At 42.7% G+C, this 25,480-nt stretch overlaps 1 protein-coding gene across 1 annotated transcript in view; it reads left to right on the forward strand.

The window, feature by feature from the left end:
- The first annotated feature begins 1,567 nt into the window (after positions 1-1,567).
- AP1S3 (adaptor related protein complex 1 subunit sigma 3) overlaps positions 1,568-25,480 on the forward strand; it is a 53,962-nt gene continuing 30,049 nt past the window's right edge. The window contains exon 1 of the mRNA XM_029224460.1: positions 1,568-1,698. Coding sequence (XP_029080293.1) covers positions 1,696-1,698 — 3 coding nt within the window. The 5' untranslated portion in view covers positions 1,568-1,695. The remainder of the gene's footprint in view (positions 1,699-25,480) is intronic.

The following is a 25,480-nucleotide window of genomic DNA, read 5'->3' on the forward strand; positions in this document are numbered from 1 at the left end:
TTAGTTTAGAAAGCAGCTCTCCTAAATTTACAGTAAATTGCAGATCATCCCATAGTCTGGGGTTTAATTATTGCTTAAATAATCCTCTTCTAGTTGAGAATTTCCAGGTTGGAGACTGGGGTTGTCTTGGTGGCTTTTAGTGCATGGGTTGCCTTAAGGTAGGGAAGACCCTTTCCCTCTTGCCCACCCTCTGACCTCCTCTCACTTAACTCCGGACACAGAGGCTCTCTTTGGGGTTTTTTGAGAAGCACAACTCTTTTTTATTTTTTTTCCTTCAGTGCACTGGTATCTCACCTCCACATCTCATGTCACCTTCTCAGAGGGAGGCTCCCCCTGACACCCCAGCTAAATAAATGTAGCTTCCCTTGTGCCTGTCCCAGAAACCTGTACTCATCTTCTTGGAAATCTTCTCATCTACTTAGCACTCATTACTTTCTAATGATCTATTTATTTGTTTATTATTTGTTGAGCCACAAGAGATTATAAGCTTCAGAAGAAAGCGCTTGTTTGGTCCCAGCTGGATCTCCCACCCTCCTTCTGTAGGACTCTGCACAGAGAAAGCACTGATTAATGTGGCATCAACGCACAGATGGATGGAGCTTCCCTTATTTCCAGGTCACCTGGGCTGGACCACACCGCAGAAGGCAGATCTGAGGATTTTCACCAATTTTGGCTTCCAGAAACCACTCAGGCAAAGGTTCTTAACCTTTTTAGGGTCACAGCTCTCTTTAGGTATTTGATAAAAACGACTCTCCCAAACGAACATAAAAATGCACTCATAACCCTGCTTACAACTTGGGGGTTTGGAGACTCCTAACGGCCCAGGTGGAAACTCCAGACTTAAGAAAAACCAAGGGGAGAAGGAGAGACATTAGAGGCTCCACGCCAGTCTTAGGAGAGACGTCTTAAAACCGGGCCAGTTTAAAATGACCTATGCCCTTGGATTGCAGACATATATATATATATATATATATATATATAAAATGCATGAATATGTGTGTATATGTATATATATATGAAAAGAAAGAAATCCGAGGCAAGAACTCGCTTCTTGCCAGCAGAGTTCCAGATCTGCCAAACGCTCCCCTCCTTACACGGTTTAGGACAAGACAACCAGTGACACTTCCCGCAAGTGTCTCGGGAGATCTCTTAGCCAGGTCTGATCAACGTTTGTGGGATGAATGAATGACACACTCACTCGCAGAGTCAGGAAAGCAGCCCCCTCGGCGCTCACCGCGTGGGGCTGCTCAGTGCGGATCCCGCGGGCTCTGGTTCCCGGCGCCTGGGCCTAAGAGGCTGGAGGCGGAGGCGCGCGCCCAGGTGTATTCGCACCTAGGGCAACCCACGCGGCACGGGGCGGGGCCAGCTGCGGCGGGGCGGGAGGAGGAGGGAGGAGGAGGCAGGAGGAGGGAGGAGGGGGAGGAGGGGGGGGGGGGGGGAGGGGGGGGGGGGGGGGAGGAGGGAGGAGCGGGAGGAGGGGGCAGGGAGGGAGCTGGTAGGAGCCGGAGGGGAGGGAGGGCAGAGGCGCGGGGAGGAGTCTGCAAACTTTCGCTTCGAGGGCATTGTGGGAAGCAGCCATGGTCTGAGGCGGGTACCTCACCTGTCAGCCGCACCGGCTCCTTCGCTCGCCTCTCGCCCTCGAGTCCACCGCGCTCGTCTCTCGCCCGCAGGGACAGCGGCGGCGGCCCGGCCACCATGGTTAGTGCTGGAGAGCGGGGCGGCGGCGCGGACCAGGGCGGACGTGTGTGTGCGCGCTCCCGGGAGGCACCTGCTGCGCCGAGCCGGCCGCGCGGCCGGGTGGGCGAGCAGCCCCGTCCCGCCCCGCCGGTCCCCCAGCCCCCCGGCCCGCCCGCGCCTGTAGTCCCGGCGCCCGGACGGTGCGGATGCGCCCGGGGCGCTAGGGACGCCAGCTTGGGACTCTCGGGCACTGCCGCTTCATTCATTACACCGTTTGCTGAGCGCTTAGTCTGTGCCAGGCGCGGTGCCAGGCGGTTGGAGATGTCGCGGGGACCAGGTGGAGTCCTTGCTATTGGCGGCTTACCTTCTAGGAGGACGATGTGGAAGGAGGGAGATGAGTAATATACCAGTAAAATGAAGATAACTTGAGAGTAAGTGCTCTAAAGTCTCAAGTACAACCGGATGGAGGGATGGAGAGGCGGCAGCTGCAGAGCGGGCAGGCAGTGAAGGCCTCCTTGAGGAGGTGACCTCTGAGCTGTTGGAAGTCCTAGGGGAGCTCTGCAGGTAGTGGGAGCAGAGATAGCAAAGGCCAGAGAGAAGGAACCCTTGCTTGTAGCGAGAAAGGTAGGCAGGGGCCAGACGAGGCAGGTCCTAATAAACCAAGTTAAGGAGTTTGGATTTTATTTCCACTGAGTGGGGGAGCCTTGGGAGCGGTTTAAGCGTGAGAACTGACTTTATCCCTTCTATACTTTTAAAAGATCGCTTTGGCTGTTGGTGGAGAGCAGCCTGGGGTACGTGTGTGAGGAGGTGTGGAAGTGGAGACAGGGAGACCAGTTTGCAGTACTCCAGGTGAGAGATCCTGGTTGCCTGCACTTGGATGGAAGCAATAGCTTCAGGCACCTCTTGTTCTTGCCTTCTGTTTAGGGTAGTGTTTTGAGAGTGCGGTGGCCTGAACTGCACGAGTTCCACTTCCCCAGCTGAGCTCACTTCCCAATCGGAGGAGGAACAGAAGTGACCTGCACTCTGGGCTTGAGTACACTCCACAGGCAGGAGGAGGAGGCCCACGTGGGTTACGAAAGTTGATGGACAAGGAGAGAAGTGGAGTGCCGAGCCCCTGGATGGGAAGACCACAGATGCTTTACAAGGAGAGGTTTGGCTGCACAGACTGGAGGCGCCATTGTTGTTTGTTGAGGGTTCCTTGTAAATATAGCATGATGAAAAAAGGAGGCTGTAAATAATGGAGCAGCTCTCCTGTCTTGCTCAGGTTTCCCAAGGAAGAAGGTGACATGTGTGCAGCCCGCCACATTTTTTGCCTAATGGAGGGCGGAGTAAGGCCCTGGAGTTTCTGAGTAGCAAAAATCTTCCATTCCGAGAGCTTGTGTAGGGTCCATGCTCTGGACAACGCCTGCAGTGGAATTTTATGTTTTCTTGCTGGTGTCAAATGATGAGTTGATCAGAAATGTGCAGTTTCCCTGGCTTTTCTACTAGATCTAGCCCAATGGGAAATATTGATGTTATTGAGTGCCTGTGATAGGAGGATGCTCAACGCTTTACCTTCATGATCTCAGTCAGTTCTTGCAACAAACAACCTAATGAGGGTATCATGCTCTTTGTATTTTATCTGCTCTGACCTGTCCCAGCAATGTGTCCTTGGACCATGACTTGACCTCTCTATGCCAGTTTGCTCATTTGTAAAATGGAGATAATAACTGTTCCCAACTCATAAGGCAGTGGTTCTCAAAGTGTGGGCTGGGTACACTTAGGAGTCCCCAAGACTTTTTTTTTTTTTTTTGGTATGTGGGCCTCTCACTGCTGTGGCCTCTCCTGTTGTGGAGCACAGGCTCCGGACACGCAGGCTCAGCGGCCATGGCTCGTGGGCCCAGCCGCTCCGCGGCATGTGGGATCCTCCCGGACTGGGGCACGAACCCGTGTCCCCTGCATCGGCAGGCGGACTCTCAACCACTGCGCCACCAGGGAAGCCCCCCCAAGACTTTTTAGAGGTCCACAAGGCCAAAACGATTTTCATAATAGCATAGAGATATTATTTGCCCTTTACACGTTCATTCCTACATGACTGTACATGAAGTTTTCTCAAGGCTAACGTGACCTGCGAGAGTGCAACAGAGTGAATGCAAAAGTGGTAGCAGTGTCCAGCTGTCCTCTATTGAGCCAGACACTAAGGAAATTTGCCAAAAAGCAAAACAGTGCCACTCTTCTCACTAATATTTTTTTTTTTGCTTTGGAAAATATTGTTACTGTTCATCAAAGAGTTGTTTCTGATCATGTGTAATAGGTTGATTATAATTTTTAAGTGAATCAACAAGTATCTGAAATGTTTCTCTATTTAAATTTACAATACCATACAGTAAATTCACCTTCCCAAGCTGAACTGTGAAGTTATTTCTTTATCTGATTTTATGTTAGAAACAGCATGAATGCTTCCTTTTCCTAAATAGGGTAATTCCAAGTTTCCCATGTTCATCATAATCTCACTGTATTACAGAGAAATAGGAACAGTGAGAAGCCGAGAGGGTGAGGGTGGAGGTATCTAACTCTGAGCCTGGAGATCCTGCTGGGAACCCCTCTCCAGCACCCAGTATATCAGCTTGATTGTCTGACGCTTAAGTAAATTGTGATTAGTGTGTATTGTTGTTTTGGGGGTTTAAATTCCAGCTTGAGTGAGGAAGCCTATTATGTCAGCAGTAGCGAGCGCAGTCCTCCACTGAGACGTGGTCTGGGCTGCTGGCCAGCACTTACTGTGGGGTTGAGGGGTTGGGAAGAGACCCTGTGCGGTGTTCAGTTCTCCCAAGAGGGTTCACCCACAACAGACCCTTCCCACAGGCCTCCCAACAGCACCAGTGAGACTTGTGTTTACCCCTCCCCAGGGTTGTTACTTCTGAGTTCCCATTACTGGTTTCTGTGACAAATACTGTCAGCAGCTTACAATTTTTGTGTGGTATCTTATTGACAACAGCTGTCAGGAAATGGTCAGCAGATTGTGTATTTGCCCCACTGTTTCCAATGTCTGTCCTTTGGGGTCCCATGAATTATTTTATTACGGATGAAGACATAATGGATAAAGTCACCCCTTCCCCTAACACAAATAAAGAAAGTTCCTGTATGAGTCCCCAAAGATTAGCATTCCTTGACATCTCTATGAATCATTCTTTCAATTTTATTTTCTTGTTACTGTACAGAGATTCTCCGAGTGAGCTGAGATTTCACTGGTGTTCCTTCTTTCCTGGGGCCTGTCCTTGCCTCTCTCTCTCTCTTTTTTTTTAATGTTTTCCACAGCAGCTACACCGTTTTATTTAAATTATTTATTTATTTAATATTTATTTATTTGTTTGCACCGGGTCTTAGTTGCGGCACGTGGGCTCCTTAGTTGCAGCTCACGGGCTCCTTAGTTGCAGTACGTGGGTTCCTTGGTTGTGGTATGCTAACTCTTAGTTGTGGCATGCATGTGGGATTTAGTTTCCTGGCCAGGGATTGAACCTGGGCCCTCTGCATCGGGAGCGTGGAGTCTTATCCACTGCGCCACCAGGGAAAGTCCCCTTGCCTCTCTTATAGCCTCCCTTTCTCACGTATCTTGTTTTTCTCTGCTGGAGTTCATTGTTTTCTAGCTCTTTACCCAGGAGAAGCTCCCTTTCCAGATCCTGTGATGTAAAAGAATGTATGCAGAGATCAGAGGCAAACACCCCTGAAATCCTCTCAGGGTTGTACTAAACTGTCTCTCCAGCACTCTGACTAGCAAGAGAAAATGTACTTCTTGCATGGCTGCTAACGTGGGTTAAATTAAGAATTTTTACAGTGGAAAGGGGGTACTGCACACTGTTTCATTTAGAAATGAAATGCCACTGACCATTATGAGGAAGCTGGCCTTCAAAAAATCTCCCACAAAGTCCCAAGTCTGAACACTTCCCAACAGGTAGAGCTGGGTTCTGAAATAGCTCTCTCTAAATAGTTTCTGAAAACTGCCTGGGGAAAAATAATATAACCACTTGTTAGTCCCTCAGTGCGATGGGGCGTAGGCCTATATTACATTCAGTCAAGAACATAGGCATGCAGGATTCCAGTTTTAATGTCCTTGTTGGATCTTCTGTAGCAGGGCTTCTGGGCCGGTAAGAAACGATGGGTGTGTGGCAAGGTTCAGTGGCCACTTAAATGCTACAGGAGCCTTCCTTCTACTCTGGGTCTATTAAGAGGAGGAACTAAGGCCACAGTACAAACTGTGGTGCTTCTGCCCTTTGTATACTCGCCCTTGTCGAGGGGGGACCTTCAGGGGTAAAAACGACTCATCCAGCTCATTATAGACTAAAAAAAAATTTTTTTTTTTTTGCATTAAAACATCAATGTATTTGGGTCCAAGAGGCAAACCTCCCATAAACTTTAAAGATAAACACCTAAGATATAGTTCGTTTATGGCTAGTTGCTTAAGGCTGACCCTCCAGTTCTCACAAGTCTACCTGCCTTTTCTGCAGTTCTAATTATTTGGGAAGAGAAATTTGAGACAGTGTTCTAAGGCAGGTGTCCAAAACATTTTTCTGTAAAGGGCCGGACTGTAAATATTTTAGGCTTTCTGGGCCTTACAGTCTCTGTCACTATTACTCAACCCCTCTGCTGTAGAGTGAAAGCAGCCATGGACAAGATGCAAATGGCTGTGACTGTGTTTTAATAAAACTTTATTTACCAAAACAGGTGGAGGGCCAGAATTGGCCTGGAGGCTGAGTTTGTTCTGTAGACCCATGTTTTCAGGCAACTTCCATTAATTCACTCATGTGTACATTTGACAAATAAATTGGACACCTGCCCTATGACAAGCAGTGTTCCAGGCAGGACTGGCTATATCATTTGTGGTGCCCAGTGCAAAATGAAAATGTAGGATCCCTCGTTCAGAATTTATTGGGAATTTCAAGACAATGGCAGCAGGGCATTAAATCAGGGGTGCTCTCTTTGTGAACCCAGGGCTCTGGTGTCCACAAAAGCCAGCCCTGGATCTAGGCCCCAGAGGTTGTACTGAAGAAGCCAGAAGCTCTCCTGCTCTCCCGGAGCCCCGTTCTTGGCGGGAAGTTCTCTAAACTTTCTTAATATGTATTTTGTATCAAGCATACAGAAGAGGATTATACTACAAAGTAGTGGTTAGTCATCATCTCATTCTTACTTCGTGGAAGTTGTAGATGATTCCCAGGCAGGTGGCACGGGGACCCAAGCAGTGCCGATCCTGGTGGCTACGTCAGGCCCTGCCACCCCTTCCCTTCTTGTCCTGAGGTCGTGGGCCGTTCGTCCGGCTGGCTTGGACTGTACTTGGTCATTTCCTGAACCAGTTCTGACTGGATGGGGAGTTCTCAGCCGTATCCGCTCCCCGCGTTTGCTGTAGGTTAGATCCTTAGGTCAGTGCTTCCGCTGCTCTCATTGCCTCTGTCCACGTCCCAATGGAGCCCTGGGCACGGGATGCCGTGGCTTCCCCAGCTCTTCCTGGGTCTGCCCTGATTGTCAGGTGTGGTATAATTTGTCAGCTTAGACAAATTTGTGTAAAATGATGACACAGATAAACCTGCAAATAAACAGAAAACTTGTAGAAGGGTATGCTAGAGACAGTGATTGTTTCTGGGAAGGGCTCTAAGCATCTGGTATTGTAAAAAGAGTCACTTTTTATTGTGTGTTCTATTAGACATCTCAGTTTTTTTTTTGTATTTGAACATAGCACCTTTTAAATTATATGAAAAATGACTTAAAAAATGTTCCCATTTATATTACTTCTCCAGCAAAACTCTGCTTTGTTTTTCCCTATGTTTTGTAACTTCTTAAGCCTGGATGTGTCTGGAATTGGGATGGAAACAGAAGTTTCCTTACAATACGTCCACACACACACACAGACACACACATGCATGTACACACACACACATGTGCACATACATACATGTACACACACAGACACTTTCTCTCTTCTATTCTCTTTAACTTGGGCTCTTGGTCAGGCTTCCAGGACTCCTGTTTGTACCTTGCTTTTTTTAAAAAGTAAATTTATTTGTTTTATTTATTTTTGGCTGCACTGGGTCTTCATTGCTGTGCACGGGCTTTCTCTAGTCGCGGTGAGTGGGGGCTACTCTTCGTTACCGTGCGCGGGCTTCTCATTGCGGTGGCTTCTCGTTGCGGAGCACGGGCTCTAGGCGTGCGGGCTTCAGCAGTTGTAGCACGTGGGCTCAGTAGTTGCGGCTTGCAGGCTCCAGAGCGCAGGCTCAGTAGTTGTGGTGCACGGGCCCAGCCGCTCCGCGGCATGTGGGATCTTCCCGGACCAGGGCTCGAACCCGTGTCCCCTGCATTGGCAGGCGGGCTCTCAACCACTGTGCCACCAGGAAAGCCCTGTACCTTGCTTTTGAATGAGAGTCGAGACTAGCTGAGGGGGAAAAAAATGTGATCCATCTTTCTCACTTCAGCGACTCTGAAAACTTTTGGTAAAAAGGTAAAATAATATTGCTAGTCATTTCACAGGACGGAAGCATGAAAGCACAGAGGTGCTTGTCAGCTGAACTAGAATTGGCCTCACTGTGTTCAGTAGACAGCAGAACATTCTAGCAAGATTGAGAAGTCCTGTCCCTGAAAGAGTCAGGGAGGACCAGTCAAGCCCGGTACCAGATTCAGATTGACTGAATAGTTCAGCTCAGCCCCCAGTTTCAGTGTCTGCTGCCCACCTCCAGCTTCTCTTGGCTTCCCTGAAAAAAAAAAATCAGGGCAGCAACTTTTCATTATGCAGGTGAGGCTACAAGAGGCCTGAAAAAGATGACTGTTTCTTTTAAGTGTCAGAACTTCCTCGGGAGGCAGAAGTGCTGTTGGAGGAGACATCTCTGTTGTGTAAATGTTGAGATACACGTTGCCTGTGGAGGTGACATGCCTACAGCGTTTCAGGAAGCCTGCCTGTGCTCATTTCTAAAGGCAGATGTGGGATACAGGTGTGACGTGGTGGTGAGGCAGAGGGCCCTGGGCTCCTGGGTGCAGGCTCTGTGATCTGGGAGGCTCTGCTCTTTGCTCTCGTAACCAGGCCCGCTTCCTAAATTTCCCTGAAGATTGAATGAGCCAATCCAGTTCAACCCTTAGCTCGGGGGCTGGCACCTGGCATACATTCCATAAATGTTAGCCAGGACATTTTTAAGGGAGATAGGAAAAAGCTAATGAAAAACTTAAAAATAGTTCTTAAGTTTTTTTCTTTTTTTAATGAGAAATTTATTTGAACGGATGAAACAAAGAAACAAAATATCACAGACTGCAGATACTGGGGAGGTGGGAGAAGATAAGGGTTATTGTAATATCACATTTAAAAAAATGTGATTCTAAACTCAGAGTGTGTATAGAACGTTTTCCTTTTATTTCTGAAACAACTGCTTGCCTCCAGTTTCTTTGTGAGAAGTCAGGTTCTCAATTCAAAGTGTCCTGTGTATGAGTCCTACCTTTCTAAGTCTGTTTGGCCTCACGATTTGGATACTTTAAGAATTCAGAAAATCTAGTCTACGTTGACAATCTTTGTAAAAAATACGGGGAAAAGAGGAGGCTTGACTATGTAACAAGGCAGGTCTGTCTGTCAGATTGAACCTGAATTTTCAAAGAGTGTGATGGATGGGCAATCTCCCACCTCTTAAATTTTGTGCACAACCATTGGCATGGTTGTCAAGGTATAAAGGCCCTAGGGACAGATTTTTAATGAGTGTGGAGTATAGGCTGCAATAGGAAGAAAAAAGAAGGTTCTTAATAAACGTTTAAGTGATCATTACGATGCAGGGCACTGAGTTTAGCATAGTAATCAGAGCAAGTTGTTCCTGGCCACAAAAAAATTCACATTAAGAAAGATCAAATAAGCATCACTATGAAATATGAATGGGGTCCCAAGTTATTAAGGTATCATTTGACTTCAAAGGCGAATTGAAAATTGCTTGGAGTTTCTGCTCCCTATTTCTAGGACCTTTTCCTCCTCGAATGATTTGAAACAGAACCAAAGACCAGTCTGCCTCTCAAAAGACTCCAGGAGAAAACCTAATTAGGGACATATTGACTATACGACAAAATTAAACCACCAACAGCTATTGTTGATATACCCTAAGTTGATTACCTTGTCCAGATGAAATGATAAATGGAGAAATAGTACATGAATCACTTTTCAGGGTTTTTTTTTTCTTCTTCATTTGTTAATCCTTGTGTTCTTAACCAAGGAGGTTATTAGAAAAGAAAACCCCACGAGTATGAGATCTGTTTCTTGATTACAAGAAACTTGTGTTGTTGGGAAGAAATTTCTCACATGCATAGCAAACCTAGATGAGTATGGGAGTAGATAATTAAGCTGTGAAGTATGTCGTTCAGATTACATAATTGCTGCAGGAATTCCATGCAGGAGGACATGGGAGGGGCTCATGGGAGAGACAGTCGTGGGGCTGAGCCCCAGAAGAGCAGGTGACCCTGCCTCCAGCTTTTCAGAAAAGTGTGTGTGTGTCTGGTATGTATGTGAGTGGGAAGGGGTTAATAAGTAGACAACACGGAAAGGTGGTATTAAGAAAATGTAAGTCCTGAAGGAGGGCCTGCTGAAGGTCTACCATGACAAACTGGTTTCTTTCTTTTTTTTTTTTTAAGATGTACCTTTTTCCTTAATTAGTTTTATTTCATTTATTTATTTATTTATTTATTTATATTTTTGGCTGTGTTGGGTCTTCACTGCTGCACACGGGCTTTCTCTTGTTGCGGCGAGCGGGTGGGGGGGCTACTCTTCATTGCGGTGCGCGGGCTTCTCATTGCGGTGCGCGGGCTTCTCATTGCGGTGGCTTCTCTTGTTGCAGAGCACGGGCTCTAGGCGCACGGGCTTCAGTAGTTGTGGCATGTGGGCTCAGTAGTGTGGCGCACAGACGGGGGATCAAACCCGTGTCCCCTGTATTGGAAGGTGGATTCTTAAGCACTGTGCCATCAGGGAAGTCCAAACTGGTTTCTTATTGATTCCCCCATCTCTAACTCTGCCCTCCAGTCAACCCCACTAAGAAATTCTTTATCCAGTATTATCAGGAATGACATTTCTCACTGACTTTACAGATAACGAAAAAGGACAAACTTTTTATTTTAGAGTTAAAAAAAAATTAATATCTTACTTAAGCATTTGGGGAAATGGGTCAAAAGTAGCTTGAGGCTTGTCCAGAGTCCAGAGGAGCCTCACTTCACTCAGCTGCATAGTTTTGGAGATGGGTTGCCTTCTTAGCAGCCAAGAAACAATGTTACTGAAGTTGCAGGTGTGTTTAGGGATGTGTGCGTGTGTTTTGTCTCTGAGTGGGCTAGTTTCCTTGTGTATCTCTAAGAAACAATTGCTGTTACCTTCCTCCATCACTCTAATGAATGTTTTGAAAAGGAAAACTTATTTTAATAGCAGCCGAAGACAGACATCACTAGAAAGAGGAGCATGATGCTTGGAAGGATTGCTAGACTGGAAGATAAGGGGATCTGGGTCCTGTACCCAGCTATGCCAGTAACCATGACCTTTATTTACCACGTTACCTAACTTCCCGGGGCCAGTCCTCAGCTGTCACTTGAGGTGAGAAAGAATCTTAAAAATCCTTTCTGGCTCTCACAGTTTGTAATCAGCTACAAGAAAGTCATATGCCTCTCCAAACCCAATGTACCTTATTTTCTGCATGTGTCAGATCCAGAAGCAGGGCAAGCCTGATGCTGAACTGTTGAGCCATATGTCCTTGTGTTGCTGTTGATCAGGAGCTGGGCTCCTCGGAAGTGCAGCTTGCAGGTGGGGTTGTCACGTACCAGGAAGGCCATACCAACACAGCTCATGTAACTTTACATCGAATCATTGCATTGCTCACACATCTATTTGTGTGTGTGTTTAGGCACAGGTTTAAGTGCACTTTTGGCTTCAATCAAGTCAGGTGTGAAAGAAGCACAGCATTATTATTTTGCTATAGGTACACATTTACTGAATACCCACTGTGTGGTCTGTACCCGGACTTGGAGATTATTAAGAGATATAAAGGAGACAGAAATGAGTATGCTTCTTATCCCACAGGGAGGGAAAACATAAACAGTACAACTTGCACGTTTCTTTCAAGAATGTCGAAAATAGAGATATAGCTGGGATGGGATAGGGTACATGGGGACGTGTAAATTTTATGAGAGATTCTGAAAGGATGTTATAGACTTGGTTGGGTGAGGAGTATATTTTGGGCATGGGAGAGGGATTAGGAATGGGGTGTGAGATGCGCTCTAACAAGGCGTTTCAGGGCCTGCAAGCAGATTGGCGTGGCTGCATCTGGGAATCAGTTTGGGAAACATACACACGCAGAAACCTAGTTCCCGAGAAAAAGTGGAGTCATTGGTGGAGGCTGTTGAATGACAGAGGAGATTTTCTCCCTGTCATTTGTTGGGAGGACAGTTCAGGAAGGTCTGGCTTTTTTGTTTTCTGTTCAGAAAGATTTTAAAGTGAACTTTAAAGTTTTATGTTCATTTTCTTTTATAGTAGGTAAGTTGAAAAACCACACCCATATCTCAGAAAAACTTGAACCAATCTTTCATAATTTTTTCTTTTTTATTTCCTCTTTATTGAGGTGAACCTCCTGATCATGAGCTTGGGTGTTGGGGCAACGCCAAATTGCTATAAAAAAAGTTTTTTTTGAGATATAACTGACATATAACATTATATTAGTTTCAGGTGTAACTAATATAATGATTCAGTATATGTATATATTGTGAAATGATCACTGCAATAAGTCCAGTTAACACCCATAGTCATTTTTTTAAGGAAATTCAGGCCAAATATATTTATTTATTGAGCAGCTATATGTTATTGCTTGTTAAAATTCAAACCATTAAACTTATTGAAGAATAAAATATTTTAAAACGTAATGGACCAATGTGAAAACTTCAACTCTTGCTCCTGTGTAAAGCATTTGGTAAAAGACTTATCCTGTGTCAATTGTAAGACAAATAACCTTTGGTCTGAGAAAAAACCTTTTTAAAGTGACTTGCTTTGTAATAATGGGCTTGTCTGATTAACTGATGTTGATCCATATTTATTAGTAAAATCAATGTCAAAAATGCCTTTTAAATCATGATAGAATATGTAATTTTTGGAGCAACTGCTTAGCAAACGTTATGCCAATAAAATTTGCGTTAGCGCCATCTCTGCTGCACATAAGTCAGTTCTGGGATCAAAACATTGATATTTTAAAGACCCCACTAAATCTTTCTAAAAAGAATTATGTCAAGACTTTTAAACAAAGTCAGTTTTAAATCTCATTTTTCTGAGCTGCTTTTTATAACCAGTGAGGACAATTGTGTTTTATCAGTAAGAGTTCAAGAACAGAATATTTAAGATAACTAACTGTAATAATCATTATGTTTTTAGCAAATATTTACAACATGAATGCTTCCATAATATACTTCCAATTTAGAATTATATTCTGTACTACAGTCTTAGACATGGAAGCTAAAAATTTTGGACCTTGAAAAAGTGACCCCCCCCCAAAAAAAAGGCACAAATCCTTTTTTAATTAACTGTGAAATAATCACAACCAGAATAGAACTTTTCTTTCCAAAGCTTCTTTTTTCTTCCCAGTTTTATTGAGATATAATAGACCAAAGCATCTTGGAGTGGTATTTTTTTGGTAACATCCTTGAAAGATTTATAATTAAACATCAGTTTTACTGCCAACTGCCATATTTATTTATGGGTGCTGATGACTTTACAGTTTATATTGTAGTTATACATTGCTAAAATTAGGTTAGATTTCTGAATTTTAAATAAGCATTTAAAATGTTAGGCAAGGGAAAGAATTGAGAAAAATAGAGTGTGCTTTTCTTTCATTGCCTGTTTTTTCTCTGCTGGATGACGTAAAGAATGATTATTTCCCACAAAAGTGACCCCAAAATATGTGTCACATCCTCCCCTTAAAAAAGTCATACTATTTGTCAGGTCTAATGAAAAAAGAAACAAGTTTTCAGACTTGAAGATGTCAACCATCTTTAGCCTGCACATGGCTGATTGCCATGAACCCAAGATGGGCCAGGCCAGTGCTGGGTGTTGTCTGGTGTTCCCTGAGCTGTGTAGGGAGCCGGAGACTGCCAGGTAGAGAACGGGTGCACTCTAGCCGGTGTGCGTTTATTTACTGCCCAGCCTTAGTCTCATCACGCTATAAGAATAGAGAGAGCCCAGAAAGGGGTTATATAATGAGATTTGAGCAGAAGGCCAGACTCACTATCATGTAACTGCCCTGAAATTACTTTGTTGGCAATTAAAATATATTTAAACTATTTCTCCATGACTGAAGCTTAAATCTGTGACTATTTTTTTTAATATCCTTTATCTTTTTTTTTTTACATCTTTATTGGAGTATAATTGCTTTACAATGGTGTGTTAGTTTCTGCTTTATAACAAAGTGAATCAGTTATACATATACATATGTCCCCATGTCTCTTAAATAACGTCCTCTTCAAAGCAGCTGGTGATTCTTAAAGTTTTCTGGGATAAGAATCCTTTCGGAAATCTGCTAAAATTTCTGCACTTTGTCCTTAGAGCAATGCTTATAAATCCAAAATATACTTTTAGGAAGTCTACCAACAAGTCTACCTTTCTCTTCCAGATTATCCTTAGACCTTGGACATTTCTTGTAAAACTATAGAATGCTACCTGAATTCAGTACTTAGCCCTGCCATCTGTAGCTTGATGACTCCGGGAAAGTCTTTTAAGTGTCAGAAACTTAATTTATTATTATTGTCTTTAATGTTGGTACATTGCCTCGATATGTGGCTTAAGCAATATAATGCATATAAACATACCCAACATTGTGCCTGCCATGCAGTGGGCCATTTCTACTGATTAATATAATTGTCGTGTGGAACACTGCGTTCATTTTAGTCGGTCAGCAGATTTGCATCTTCCTGGAGGAAAGGCCCCCTGAGCAGTTAGATGATGACCAGAAGATTTTTGGGGGGCTTAGGACCGGAGTAGTGAGAGTTGGTGGGCCGGTGACAATGTCTCTAGTGTCATATAACTCATAGCTGTTGCATCTGTCTCCACTTGAGGTAAAGAAGTCAACCGCAGATAATCACAGAGGCCAGATGGGGGCACCTTTGCCCCTGGAGATGTGTTCACAAATTCTTCCAAACTGTCTTCTTTATCAAGGACTCTAAGCAGACCACTGCTGTTAACACAGCTTTCTTCAGACAGGCTCCTGTAGAGTAGATCCTGGAGCCACTTTCTGGTTGTCATTCCAGCCATGTCATCCTCTGACCACACCGTGGTTGTGTTGATTGGAACATGTCTTCTGCAGAGGGCTAATCACGCTGCCTATGGACTCTTATTTTAATTGCCAAGTTATGGGGATTGCATGTAGTCATTTGTGAACAGTCTGCAGTATTGTTGAGCCTAGTGTTATGCAACACAGACTCAAAAGACTCATGTAGTGTAAAGCAGTCCCATCTACACTGTGCACCTATGAACAGTGTAGTTTTTTTTTTTTTTTTTTTTTTTTTGCGGTACACGGGCCTCTCACTGCTGTGGCCTCTCCCATTGTGGAGCACAGGCTCCGGATGCGCAGGCTCCGCAGCCATGCCTCATGGGCCCAGCCGCTCCGCGGCATGCGGGCTTCCGGACCAGGGCACGAACCTGTGTCCCCTGCATCGGCAGGCGGACTCTCAACCACTGCGCCACCAGGGAAGCCCTGAAGACTGCCTTTGATTGTGGGAAGGACTGATGTGTGGATAATGGGAAGACCTCAGGCTTTACAGTCAGATCTGTGTTGGAATCCCTCTCTGCCATTTACTAGCCTTACAGCTCAGTCATTAATGTAGGTATTATGGTGCATCTATCCATGCCCTCAAATGAACACTCACTGTCTGTTCCTTGCTGCTGGCTGTCTTGATGGTGATGGCTTGTGACTACTTACATTTCCTGCTTCTTTTAGCAATGCTGCGTGTTCATGCCTGGAACCCTGGCTTTGTGCAAAAAGGGCCATCTGATCTGTTGATCTGCTTTTGACAAGTGACCAGTTGAAGTAGTTTTTTCAAATGCATGAGGATGGAAAAAATAATCATCTACTATCTGTCATGGAGATTTATCATTGAATATATTACTTACATGCCTAATTTAACCAATTAACCTAGCTGATGACAAAGTTCATTCTAGTAGTATTGTGTTCTATGGAATGCAGAATAATGTATACATAAGAATGGTTTATGCGCTTGGACTATTTGCTGTGGAATGTAAAAAATTTTAGATTTTAGTCAACTAGGACCCATTGCCTTAGTTTTTCTTACAAGGTTCACATGTTAGGTTGGTTTCACAAATCTATGCGATATTCATTTTAGGCTTGTTTCTACCGCAGTCCTTAGGAATTTGAAGTTAGTTCATAAACTTAGGAGGGAAAGTGATTGTTATCTGAGAGTTGAGCAGACCCTGAAGAATCATTACTTGGGTCTGTCTAGAATTTAACCCAGTCTCTGCTTTCCTTGAATTACATCCAAAATCAACCCTGGATGGTTTCTTCCAGAATGAGTTCCTTCAGACTCTTCCTCTCAAAGAAAATGTGTCCTACACTGGAGGCCACAACTGAAATTTACCAACCAAGGAGAACCAATGAATGTCCTAGTTTTATAGCAAAAGATTCTCAAAGGTTTTCCAATGTGGTTTATAGAACGTTGATATTTACTTTCAGAATCAATGGTATTGTTTTCCTAACTTTATCCTATTGGTAGAATGACTTAAAAGTCCAAAAGTCCAAATCAAAAACGAAATCACATTCATTTAAAATAAAGATTGGGTCTTTGTTATTATTGTCAGCCTGAAATCTCCTATACAGTCTTAGTATTTTTTTGTTTAATGTACAAGCCTCGTTTTGATTGAAGTACAACTATATTTGAAACATGAGACTACATATTCGCAAATGGTGGCTGTTTACATGATCAGTGAGAATTTTATTTGTGCTATTTGGTAGGGTCATTGGAAAACCTGTCTTGGCCACATGCCCCTGATTATTGTGGCCTAGAGGGCGGCCAGGGATGGTTTAAATGTTAGCTTCCAAGCGTATTCAGTTTCAGAATTAGGTGATGTCTGAGAAGCAGAAAGGCCAGCCCTTTGTCGTTTCTGCCTCTTTGTTAAGCTCAGTACTGATGGGCATGGTCTCTGCTCCTAGGCTGGGAATTAAACAGAGCAGAACAGAAAATGAAAGGCAGAGGACAGCTGCTTACCATTGTTAATGGACGAAACAAAGAACAGAGGGTGGGATGCTCAATAATGCCAGCTGTGTCCACCGCGGTCTCTTCCCTGTGATTTTTCTCTGACTTGGTCAGCGCAGTCTTCCTGGCAATGAGAGCCACAGGGGGTTAGAGGCTGGGAGGCAGAGAGGGCACAAAGCCCAGGCCACTTCCATAGTCTAAACATGTGACAAAACAAAGAAGTGGCCAAACAAGGCTATAAGTATTGTGGCACCTTTTCAAACCTTATGCCTAACAAGATAATATATGCAGTGTTCATAAAATTCTGTGCACTTCCATTTTGCCTTTTGCAAAATATTTTAAGGATTTATAAGACTTTATTGATTCATTGTGTATGCCAGGATCTTGAACTGGTAATGGGATACAAACTTATAGCCACATAAAGAATGCCTCTTTCAGACCCATTGGGGTTTTTCTGTGACGGTCTGAGTAATGCATGATTCTAAATTTCATTCAGTGGGGTTACCTCCGATTCCGAGGCTGATTTGTCTGTCTTTGCTGTCCCACACATTAGCACTCATAGTGTCCATATTTTGGAAAATGGCTTACAAGAGGCATGCAGGGGCTGTGTCAGAGTGGGCTTAGCCAGGCTGTGTCCTCCAAACAGGGCTATAGTTGGTAAAAGTTATTCAGAGTTGGGGATCTGCTGCCAACCTTCCTGGCTTCCAAGCCCAATTCTATCAACTATAGCTGTGTGGCCTTGGACAAGTTACTTAACGTCTCTGTCCCTCAGTTGCCCCAACTTAAGAAATGGAAACTGACTGGTAGCAAATGATATTCCAAATAACGTATAATGGTAATAAATTACTGTTATTTGTTGTACTATTTATTCTTCTCCCCAAGATTTTAATCTATTTGTTCTCTTGCTCTTGGGCTCAGGTAGGAGATGAAGGCCCATGAATATACCGCATGGAGATGCTGTACTCCATCTCTAGGTATCAATTCTAAACGACAGGCTTTGAAAGTCATAGAAAAATCGCTCACACAGATTTTGCTCTCTGCTTTTGATCCATATAGCTCTTTTCTAATTTCTAAACCAAAAAAACTCCAACATTGATTTTGAATGAACTATAGGAAGCCTAGTGGACTCAGCCAATAGCCCTGACTTGAGAAGGGCCATGGTCAAAGCTGTAAAGGCCTCTTGATTTTAGAAGGTGTTCTATTACATTGTTCTCAGTATTACTGATAGAAGCATTATTGGGAAAACTGTTATGAAGCCCTTGATGCTAGCTAGCGCTGATGGAATCAGTTATTCGCTCATTCTAGCGTTCTGCAGCTGGTGGACATTGCTGCTGTTCTGTGACTTGAAGGACACCTAGAAAAATCATAAGGAGAAGAGAAGGGGATGGATGATGACAAAGGCTTGGATCCCCATTCTGAATTTGGTGGCTTGGAAATTAAAACTTAAGTTTTTCCAGAAAAACAAAAATAAAATGGCTACCTCTAATAATGTCTTTAAGAAAACTCTTAAATTTCAATTCATACTTACCTGCAGTTTCAGGTGTCCTTAGTTAGAGGCTTGTTTTCTGCTTTTGTACAGTGGGAATTCTCATAATCTAGGTGCATCCCAGATGCACAGCCTAGTCTACTTTTGTGTTGTCAAGACTTTTCTTTTGGCCATTATTTGTTTTCTGATTGTTTATTGTCTCTGTCTCATTTTCTAGGAGGGGATAATGTTGAATGTATTGGAAAAACAGATATTTGGTAGCCAGTTGGAAAAGTTAAATGCTCATTTCTTCGTTTTGAGTTCAAGTAAATGTTCAGTCCCCATGGTAGTTACTTTATGATAGTCTTACCAATAAATGGGCTAAGGGAGACTTTTTCTTGACTTTGCCATGATGGATCATTGCATCCTTTTTTTTACAATGACATTTACAGGAAGGAAAATTCATAGTGTTTTCATGTTGCTTTTAGTATGTTGTCCTAGAATTATCCATCAGAGATTGACACCAAACAAACTTGTATGCTGATAGTAAGTACATCAACAATTTCCAGAAAAAATTAATTTATTTCCTCTCCCACAGGCAAAATCTGTCATTAAAATATGAGGCAGCAATGGATTTAGACATAGTTCAAAACCCATCAATATTCTAAACATTAATCTTCTGAATTCTCACAGTTCTATTGTAAGTTAATTAAGTAATTACATTTTACACATTATATTTTCTTTTTTGTATTATGGAACTACTATTAAGTAAATCGTTGCTTTATCATTTTCACACAAGAGTTGATCTGCCATAGAACTTCATCCATTCATTCAGAAGGTATTTCTTGAGGACCTACTATGTGCTGGTCACTGTTCTGGAAGAGTGGGAAACAACAATGAACAAAAGGCAAAATCATTGGCTCTGGAGCTTACATTGTAGGGTGCGGAGTAACAGCAACATAATAAGTAAAATAGTAGGTCAAAAATACTGTGGGGCTTCCCTGGTGGCGCAGTGGTTGGGAGTCCGCCTGCTGATGCAGGGGCCGCGGGTTCGTGGCCCGGTCCAGGAAGATCCCACATGCCGCGGAGCGGCTGGGCCCGTGAGCCATGGCCGCTGAGCCTGCGCGTCCGGAGCCTGTGCTCCGCAACGGGAGAGGCCACAACAGTGAGAGGCCCGCGTACCGCAAAAAAATAAATAAATAAATAAATAAATACTGTGAAAAGTAATGGAGCGGCGTTCAGTAGTAGGAGTGTTGAGGTAGCGTCGTGAGAGTGGCGCATTTTATACGGAGTGTTCAGGGTAGGCCTTACTGAGAAGCAGATTTTTTAATAGACTTAATGGAGGTGAGGGGGTGAGGCAAGCAGATATTTGAGGGAAGGGAGCATTGAGCAGAGGGCAGGAGTAGATGATGGCCTCAGAGGTAGAGAGGGGCATGTGGAGTAAGGCCTCGCGTAGGTCATGGTGAGGACTTGGCGCTTGCTTGGAGAGAAGGGTTTGAGGAGGGGAATGACCTGCTCTGACCTACAGTCGGTCTGGCTGCGGAATTAAGAACAGATGGTAAGGGAGCAATGGTGGGAGTAATTGTTATGCTCTTCCTAATGAGCTCTCCTAAAACTTCACCAGCCTGTCAACATTTATTGAAAAGAAAATGTTGAATATTTCCAAGGAAATTTAGCTGCGTTGTTTTCTAGTTCATGATTCTAGTGCATTCTAGTTGATTTGCCCTCAAAGAATCAAAATGTAGGGGCCTATTTAGGTCTGCATTAATGAAAAGATGTCATTTAAAATGAGAACTTATACATCATACAACTTTCAAATGAAAAGTGATTGGAAAGAGTCCTTCCTTCTGTATTGCTTCCAGCGGCCTTTGGAATGACCAAAAAAAAAAAAAAAAACCCCCCTTCCATGTAGCATTAAATCCCCATTAATTAGCCTAGAATTTAAAACTCATCCAAAGGGATGGGGCTACACAGGGAGGAGAAGAAGCAGTACTCCTCAGCCTGGCTTCCCAGGGCCCTCAGGGATGATGTTGGTTAGCAGCTGCTGGTGATGACAGGGTGACAAGATGGGCTTCTCCAAATCCTTGAAGCCCTTTCTACCTATGTCACCTTCTTGTGTTCTCAGGCCTTATCTTGCCGTTGGGAAGAATTTATGTTACCGATTTTTTCATTTCTGATTAAGGAAATTCTTACAAGTATTAGTCTCTTTCTTGACATAAGGCAAACATCAGCAAAGCCATATTTTCTTGGCTGGAGTGTGTTGGGGCCTGGGCTGGGGTGTGTGGCAGAGTCCTTGCTCCGGTGTCCCTGAGTAATACCACTGCCTCAAGCTATCCAGCATTCCGGAAAGCCCAGTTCTTCCCTTCCTGTGTTGGATTAGCTACTATATTCTATATTTCTGTAGGAATTGTAACTTAAATTTTTTAAAAATTGTGACTAATACATAATTATTATAGAAAACTTGGAGAAAACACCAAAAACGTGAAGAAGAAAATAAAAACCACCTGAAATGATGCCTTGGGAGAACCACTGCAATGTTGTTTACACTATTACTTTTTTCTTCAAATACTATAAAAAGTAAACATGAACAATATCTCAGCATATATATATTATATATCTATATATAAGTATTTACATATATTCTGAATAGTGAAAGTATAAAGTTTACTTCCAAAAATAAGAAAAGAAAAAAGGGGAATCTAAAATGATATGCAGCTAAAATGATATAAAATACAGCTAAAGGACATAAAATTATATAAAAACAATCAGCTAAAAGATATGAAAATATATACAGCTAAAATGATATAAAAATAATTCTTCCCTTATACCAAAAACTGAAATATGACCATGAATTTCACAAGACATGCATTTTGCATTTACTGGCATGATTACGAGGAGGGATTATTTGGGTTTGGCACTTTGAAAAGTGAAAGCATCCACTCAGTTGGAACCTGTCTGGTTTCTTTTTAACTTGGCAAGCATACCTGCTAGAGAGCTATGCAGTTTTTCTAGTGTCTGTACTCAAGTTTGTCTTTATTTTTGTTTTTCTAGAAGTTAAAAGTTTGACAGTCTTTCTCTGTCTCTCATTTGTTAAAACCTTTACTTAGTACCACCAACTCTCCTGTAACATTTGATTCTGTACTTGATCAGTGTTAGAAATGGAGGTTTCTGGTATACTCAAACTAGTGAAGGCACAGAAAGTATTCAAATTTAACCTCAGATTCACCATCGTTTGCAAAAGTTCTGAAAAAGAAAGTAACTCAATTATGTATACTACTTGGGTGAAACAAGTAAAGCAAAAGGGGAAAAGAAAACCCTCTCTGAGACTTCAAAGCAAAATAGGTCGAGGAACAACCTGTGAGTAACCAAAATACTTTTTTTTTAGAAGTATAAGAAGTTAGATGTGGCTCTGAATGACAACGAGGTATTAAGCATATATTTGTTAAAGTAATTTGGAATGGTATTAAATACACATCTGAAGTATCTGATGGATCACTTACCAAGCGGAATAAACTCTGAGACTAAATAATTTTGTCTTGACACCAGAAGTGTAGCACCATATATTGTAAATATAAAGGCACAATCTTCAGAAGTATTTTGGAAAATTGTACATCAACATATGTTAAAGCTGTAATGGTCACTATTTCCTACTTCCTATGCCCACTGACGGTTTTAAAGGCTTCTGTTCAACATTGGCTTTTTCTTTGCCGGCTATTCAGAGGCAGATTCTTACTTCACTTGTTTCTCCAGGAATGTTTTCTCACAGGTTCATTTTACTTGACTTGTACACATATGAGCTTAATGCCTGTATAATTTTAGCTGTTAGTTTAAGGTGGTTTTCAACTGACTAGAAACAAAGTGCCCATTCCCTACAACACTGCTGCAAAATTAAGACTTTACCTAAGATTCAGTATTCAAGATGGACGTACATACAAACGCAATTTGTAAATTTTACCATTAATATCCTTACTTTAGAAACTCCCCTTCCTTTCATTTGATCCAGAAGAGTCTTGTCTTTTCCAACCTCCCCTAGTTTGGAATCAGGGACCTGGAAAACTGGAAGAAAGGTGATTATGGCATTGGCAAAGCACACATGCTCACTTGAAAGTGCATTGTGGAGATAATTCGTGGTTCCACCTCCGTGTTGGCAGTGTAGATTTGCAGCCACTAATTTGGGTTTGGGATGTGTGCTCAGCCACTGGCTGCTGTGTCATGCTAGAGTCATGGGTGGGACCTAAATTTAGGGGCATGAACCTAGGCGTCAATTGGGAGGTTCTCCACGTCTAGCTTTACCTGACTCTCATCACACATTGTTTTTTTGTTAAAGGGCCATTGTTCAGCCTATGGAAAAGGGGAGATGCAGGGTAGGTTGGGTCAAAATCAACATTCTACTTAAGTTTGAATAGACATCCTTACACTCCACATTTGTGCTATCCATTCCACCTTTCAAAGGTCAGGAAAATTGTACTCATTATTAAGTATTTTTTGGATACCTAATTTTCAAACCAGATAATCAGTGACCTGCCATCCTGGGACTTCTTAAGAACAATTTTCTTTGAGTCTGACCTGTCACTTGTACCCTCATGCTAGGTGCCATGCTATTAGGGTAAAACCAATGAATTACTGCATGAAATGAAAGCACTTATGTATGGAATGCTGAGCAGTAACATTTAGTGACACTAAACTTGCACCATGAAATTGGGGCATTATAAACCTTATTAACAGTCTCTAATTTTTGCATGCCATTTTGGTGCCTCTTGATCACTTTGGATATAAATTTTAAAAATTAACTGGTTGCATTCAACTTTGAATAAAGCTTTAGCTTTCTAAAAGAGGAAGACTGATAAGTGAATTGTTTGAGGATAGATCTTGGAGTTGGGGTGGTTTGTCTTCAGTGAGTACCAATGATTTACACGAAGAAAAAACTTGACTGCTGATGTGTGTTTATTTGCATTTGATAACATCATTGCAGTTTAAAGTTACCCTAAACAGGGTTCAAGTAGTCATAGAAAAAGGTTGGTCTGAACTATCAACCAATACAGAAATTTTGATTGATGGAAATGTTCAGACTTTAACACAATTAAGTAGATTGCCATAACTGGAAAACCATCTTACTTTGGTTCTAGCATATACTGGTTTATATAGCCAAGGATGTAGGTGCTTATTTATTGCAGTTTCATCTATAAAAAATGCTTAATTGTTCCAAAATATTTCTGGATTATCTATATTGCAGAAAGATATTTCTTTTGAGAACTGTGGATGGTGGAGAGGACTAAACGCTTTAAAAAAATGCTCCTTTTTGAAACCATTGATGAAACTTAATTTACTTGACACTGAGGTTCAATAGAGGAAAGCAGTTTGTCTTTGCTGCATTTGGGATTTGTGTGGTCTTTTGGTTAAAATTGTGTAAGAGCTACTATTCTTTAACATAGTTCACATTATTGCTTAAGAATGTAATTTATGATTTTGGAAATTATTTTTTTAAAATGGGATTCATTACTGGGAATCAAAAAGGCAAAAGACCGTTAGTAATTTTTACATTGTGTTTTATAAGAAAATACTTTTATTTGTCCTTATTTTGAAAACCTTTGAAATGGCTATAACAATCTAGCAAAAATCACTATGAAATTTTTGTACATGTTAAAATAACATTAATTGGGACCCTGCATAGAAGCATTGCTGATTGCATGGTTTATTATTGGAAAGTGGTTCATTATTGTGAAGCACTGAGACACTCCCAATCGACATAGTATTATTTCTTTTTTCCTGAGACATTTTGAAATGTTCTTCTTATTGAATCCAAAATTTAAAAAGAAATAGATAAGCAACGCAGGATATAACTAATGCTGTCTTTCTCTCCAGGTTGTACAGATTGGCTCTAGGGAGGTGATGGGAAGGGGTAAAAAGTTTGACTCTTACTTCACGAGAAGCACTGTAGGGTGGTGGACATGGGCTGGATACTACATCTGATTTTACTCACTTCCTTTGTGGTCTTGGTGAATCATTTCCCATCTCTATGCCTCAGTTTCTTTATTTAAAAGCATGTGATTAGAGCCAGTGATTTTAAAAGGTTCTTCTCACTTAACTCTATTCTAAGCCTCTGCTGGAGAACAGTCTCTACATTCCAGAGGATCTTGAAGCATGACCTGGTTGAGTCTCCAAGCCTGTTGCCACCGCCATGACTGCCCCCTCCTCTTTGGTGGTTTATCTCCTACTCTTCCTGGGTTCCCTGGCTCAGAAAATTTGCTACCACTCTTGGGAATTATCCTTGACCCTTCTCTCCCTCTCACGCCCACAGCTAACCAAGTCCCACTGGTTCTACTATTTAAATAGCTTCGACTCCTTTAACTTCTCTCCATCCTCACTGCTACAGTGATGGAGGCCACTGTTGTCATCTATTGCATGTCTTACTCCATTCTTGGGCTTCTTTATTCCCCTTTCCCTTAGACTAAAGTCCAAGCTCCTTACCCTGGCTTACAATACCCTCCTTCTGTTTGCCTCTGCCATCTCTCCTGTGTCATTTCTCCCCACTCTTCCTCTCCAGTCAACCAGCCACATGTGCTGTCCTCAGTTTGCAGAAGATGCCATCGCCTTTCCTTCCTGTGGCTTTCCTGTCCACTGTTCCCTCTGCCTGGTCATTCTTACTTAGCTCTACCCTTTCCTTTCCCTGTTTCCATTTGCCTGATCCTCTTCATCTTTCAGATCCTATCTTGAAGATCACTTCCCCAAGGGTTCCCTGACCGTTAGACAAGGTTATTTTATTTTCCCATAGCTCTTTGTGCTACTTGTGCTTTAACACATCGGGCTCGGATAGAATTCATACTGTTTAGCTGTCCATCTCCCTCTGTTAGAAGGTGTGCCCCATGAGGGTAGGAACTTTTCTGTTCTGCTCTTGGTGGTATCCTCACCTCTTGACACAGTACCTGGCACATAGTAGATATTCAGTAAATACTTGCTGAATGAATACGTGAAAGAAGGAAAGAAAGGAAGAAAGGTAAAATTCTGTGAATTTGCAATAAGAAAGCAAGCCTAGCAGGCAGCAGCTGTACCTTCTTCCTCTCTTTTCTTGCCATCATCCTCCCTACCTCCTACCCCATTTCTGTTAGGTACAGGGACTTCCCTACCAATACA

This window comes from Monodon monoceros, unplaced genomic scaffold (assembly GCF_005190385.1).
Source record: "Monodon monoceros isolate NGI ecotype Baffin Bay Population unplaced genomic scaffold, NGI_Narwhal_1 Super_Scaffold_16, whole genome shotgun sequence".
NCBI classification, from domain to species: Eukaryota; Metazoa; Chordata; class Mammalia; order Artiodactyla; family Monodontidae; genus Monodon; species Monodon monoceros.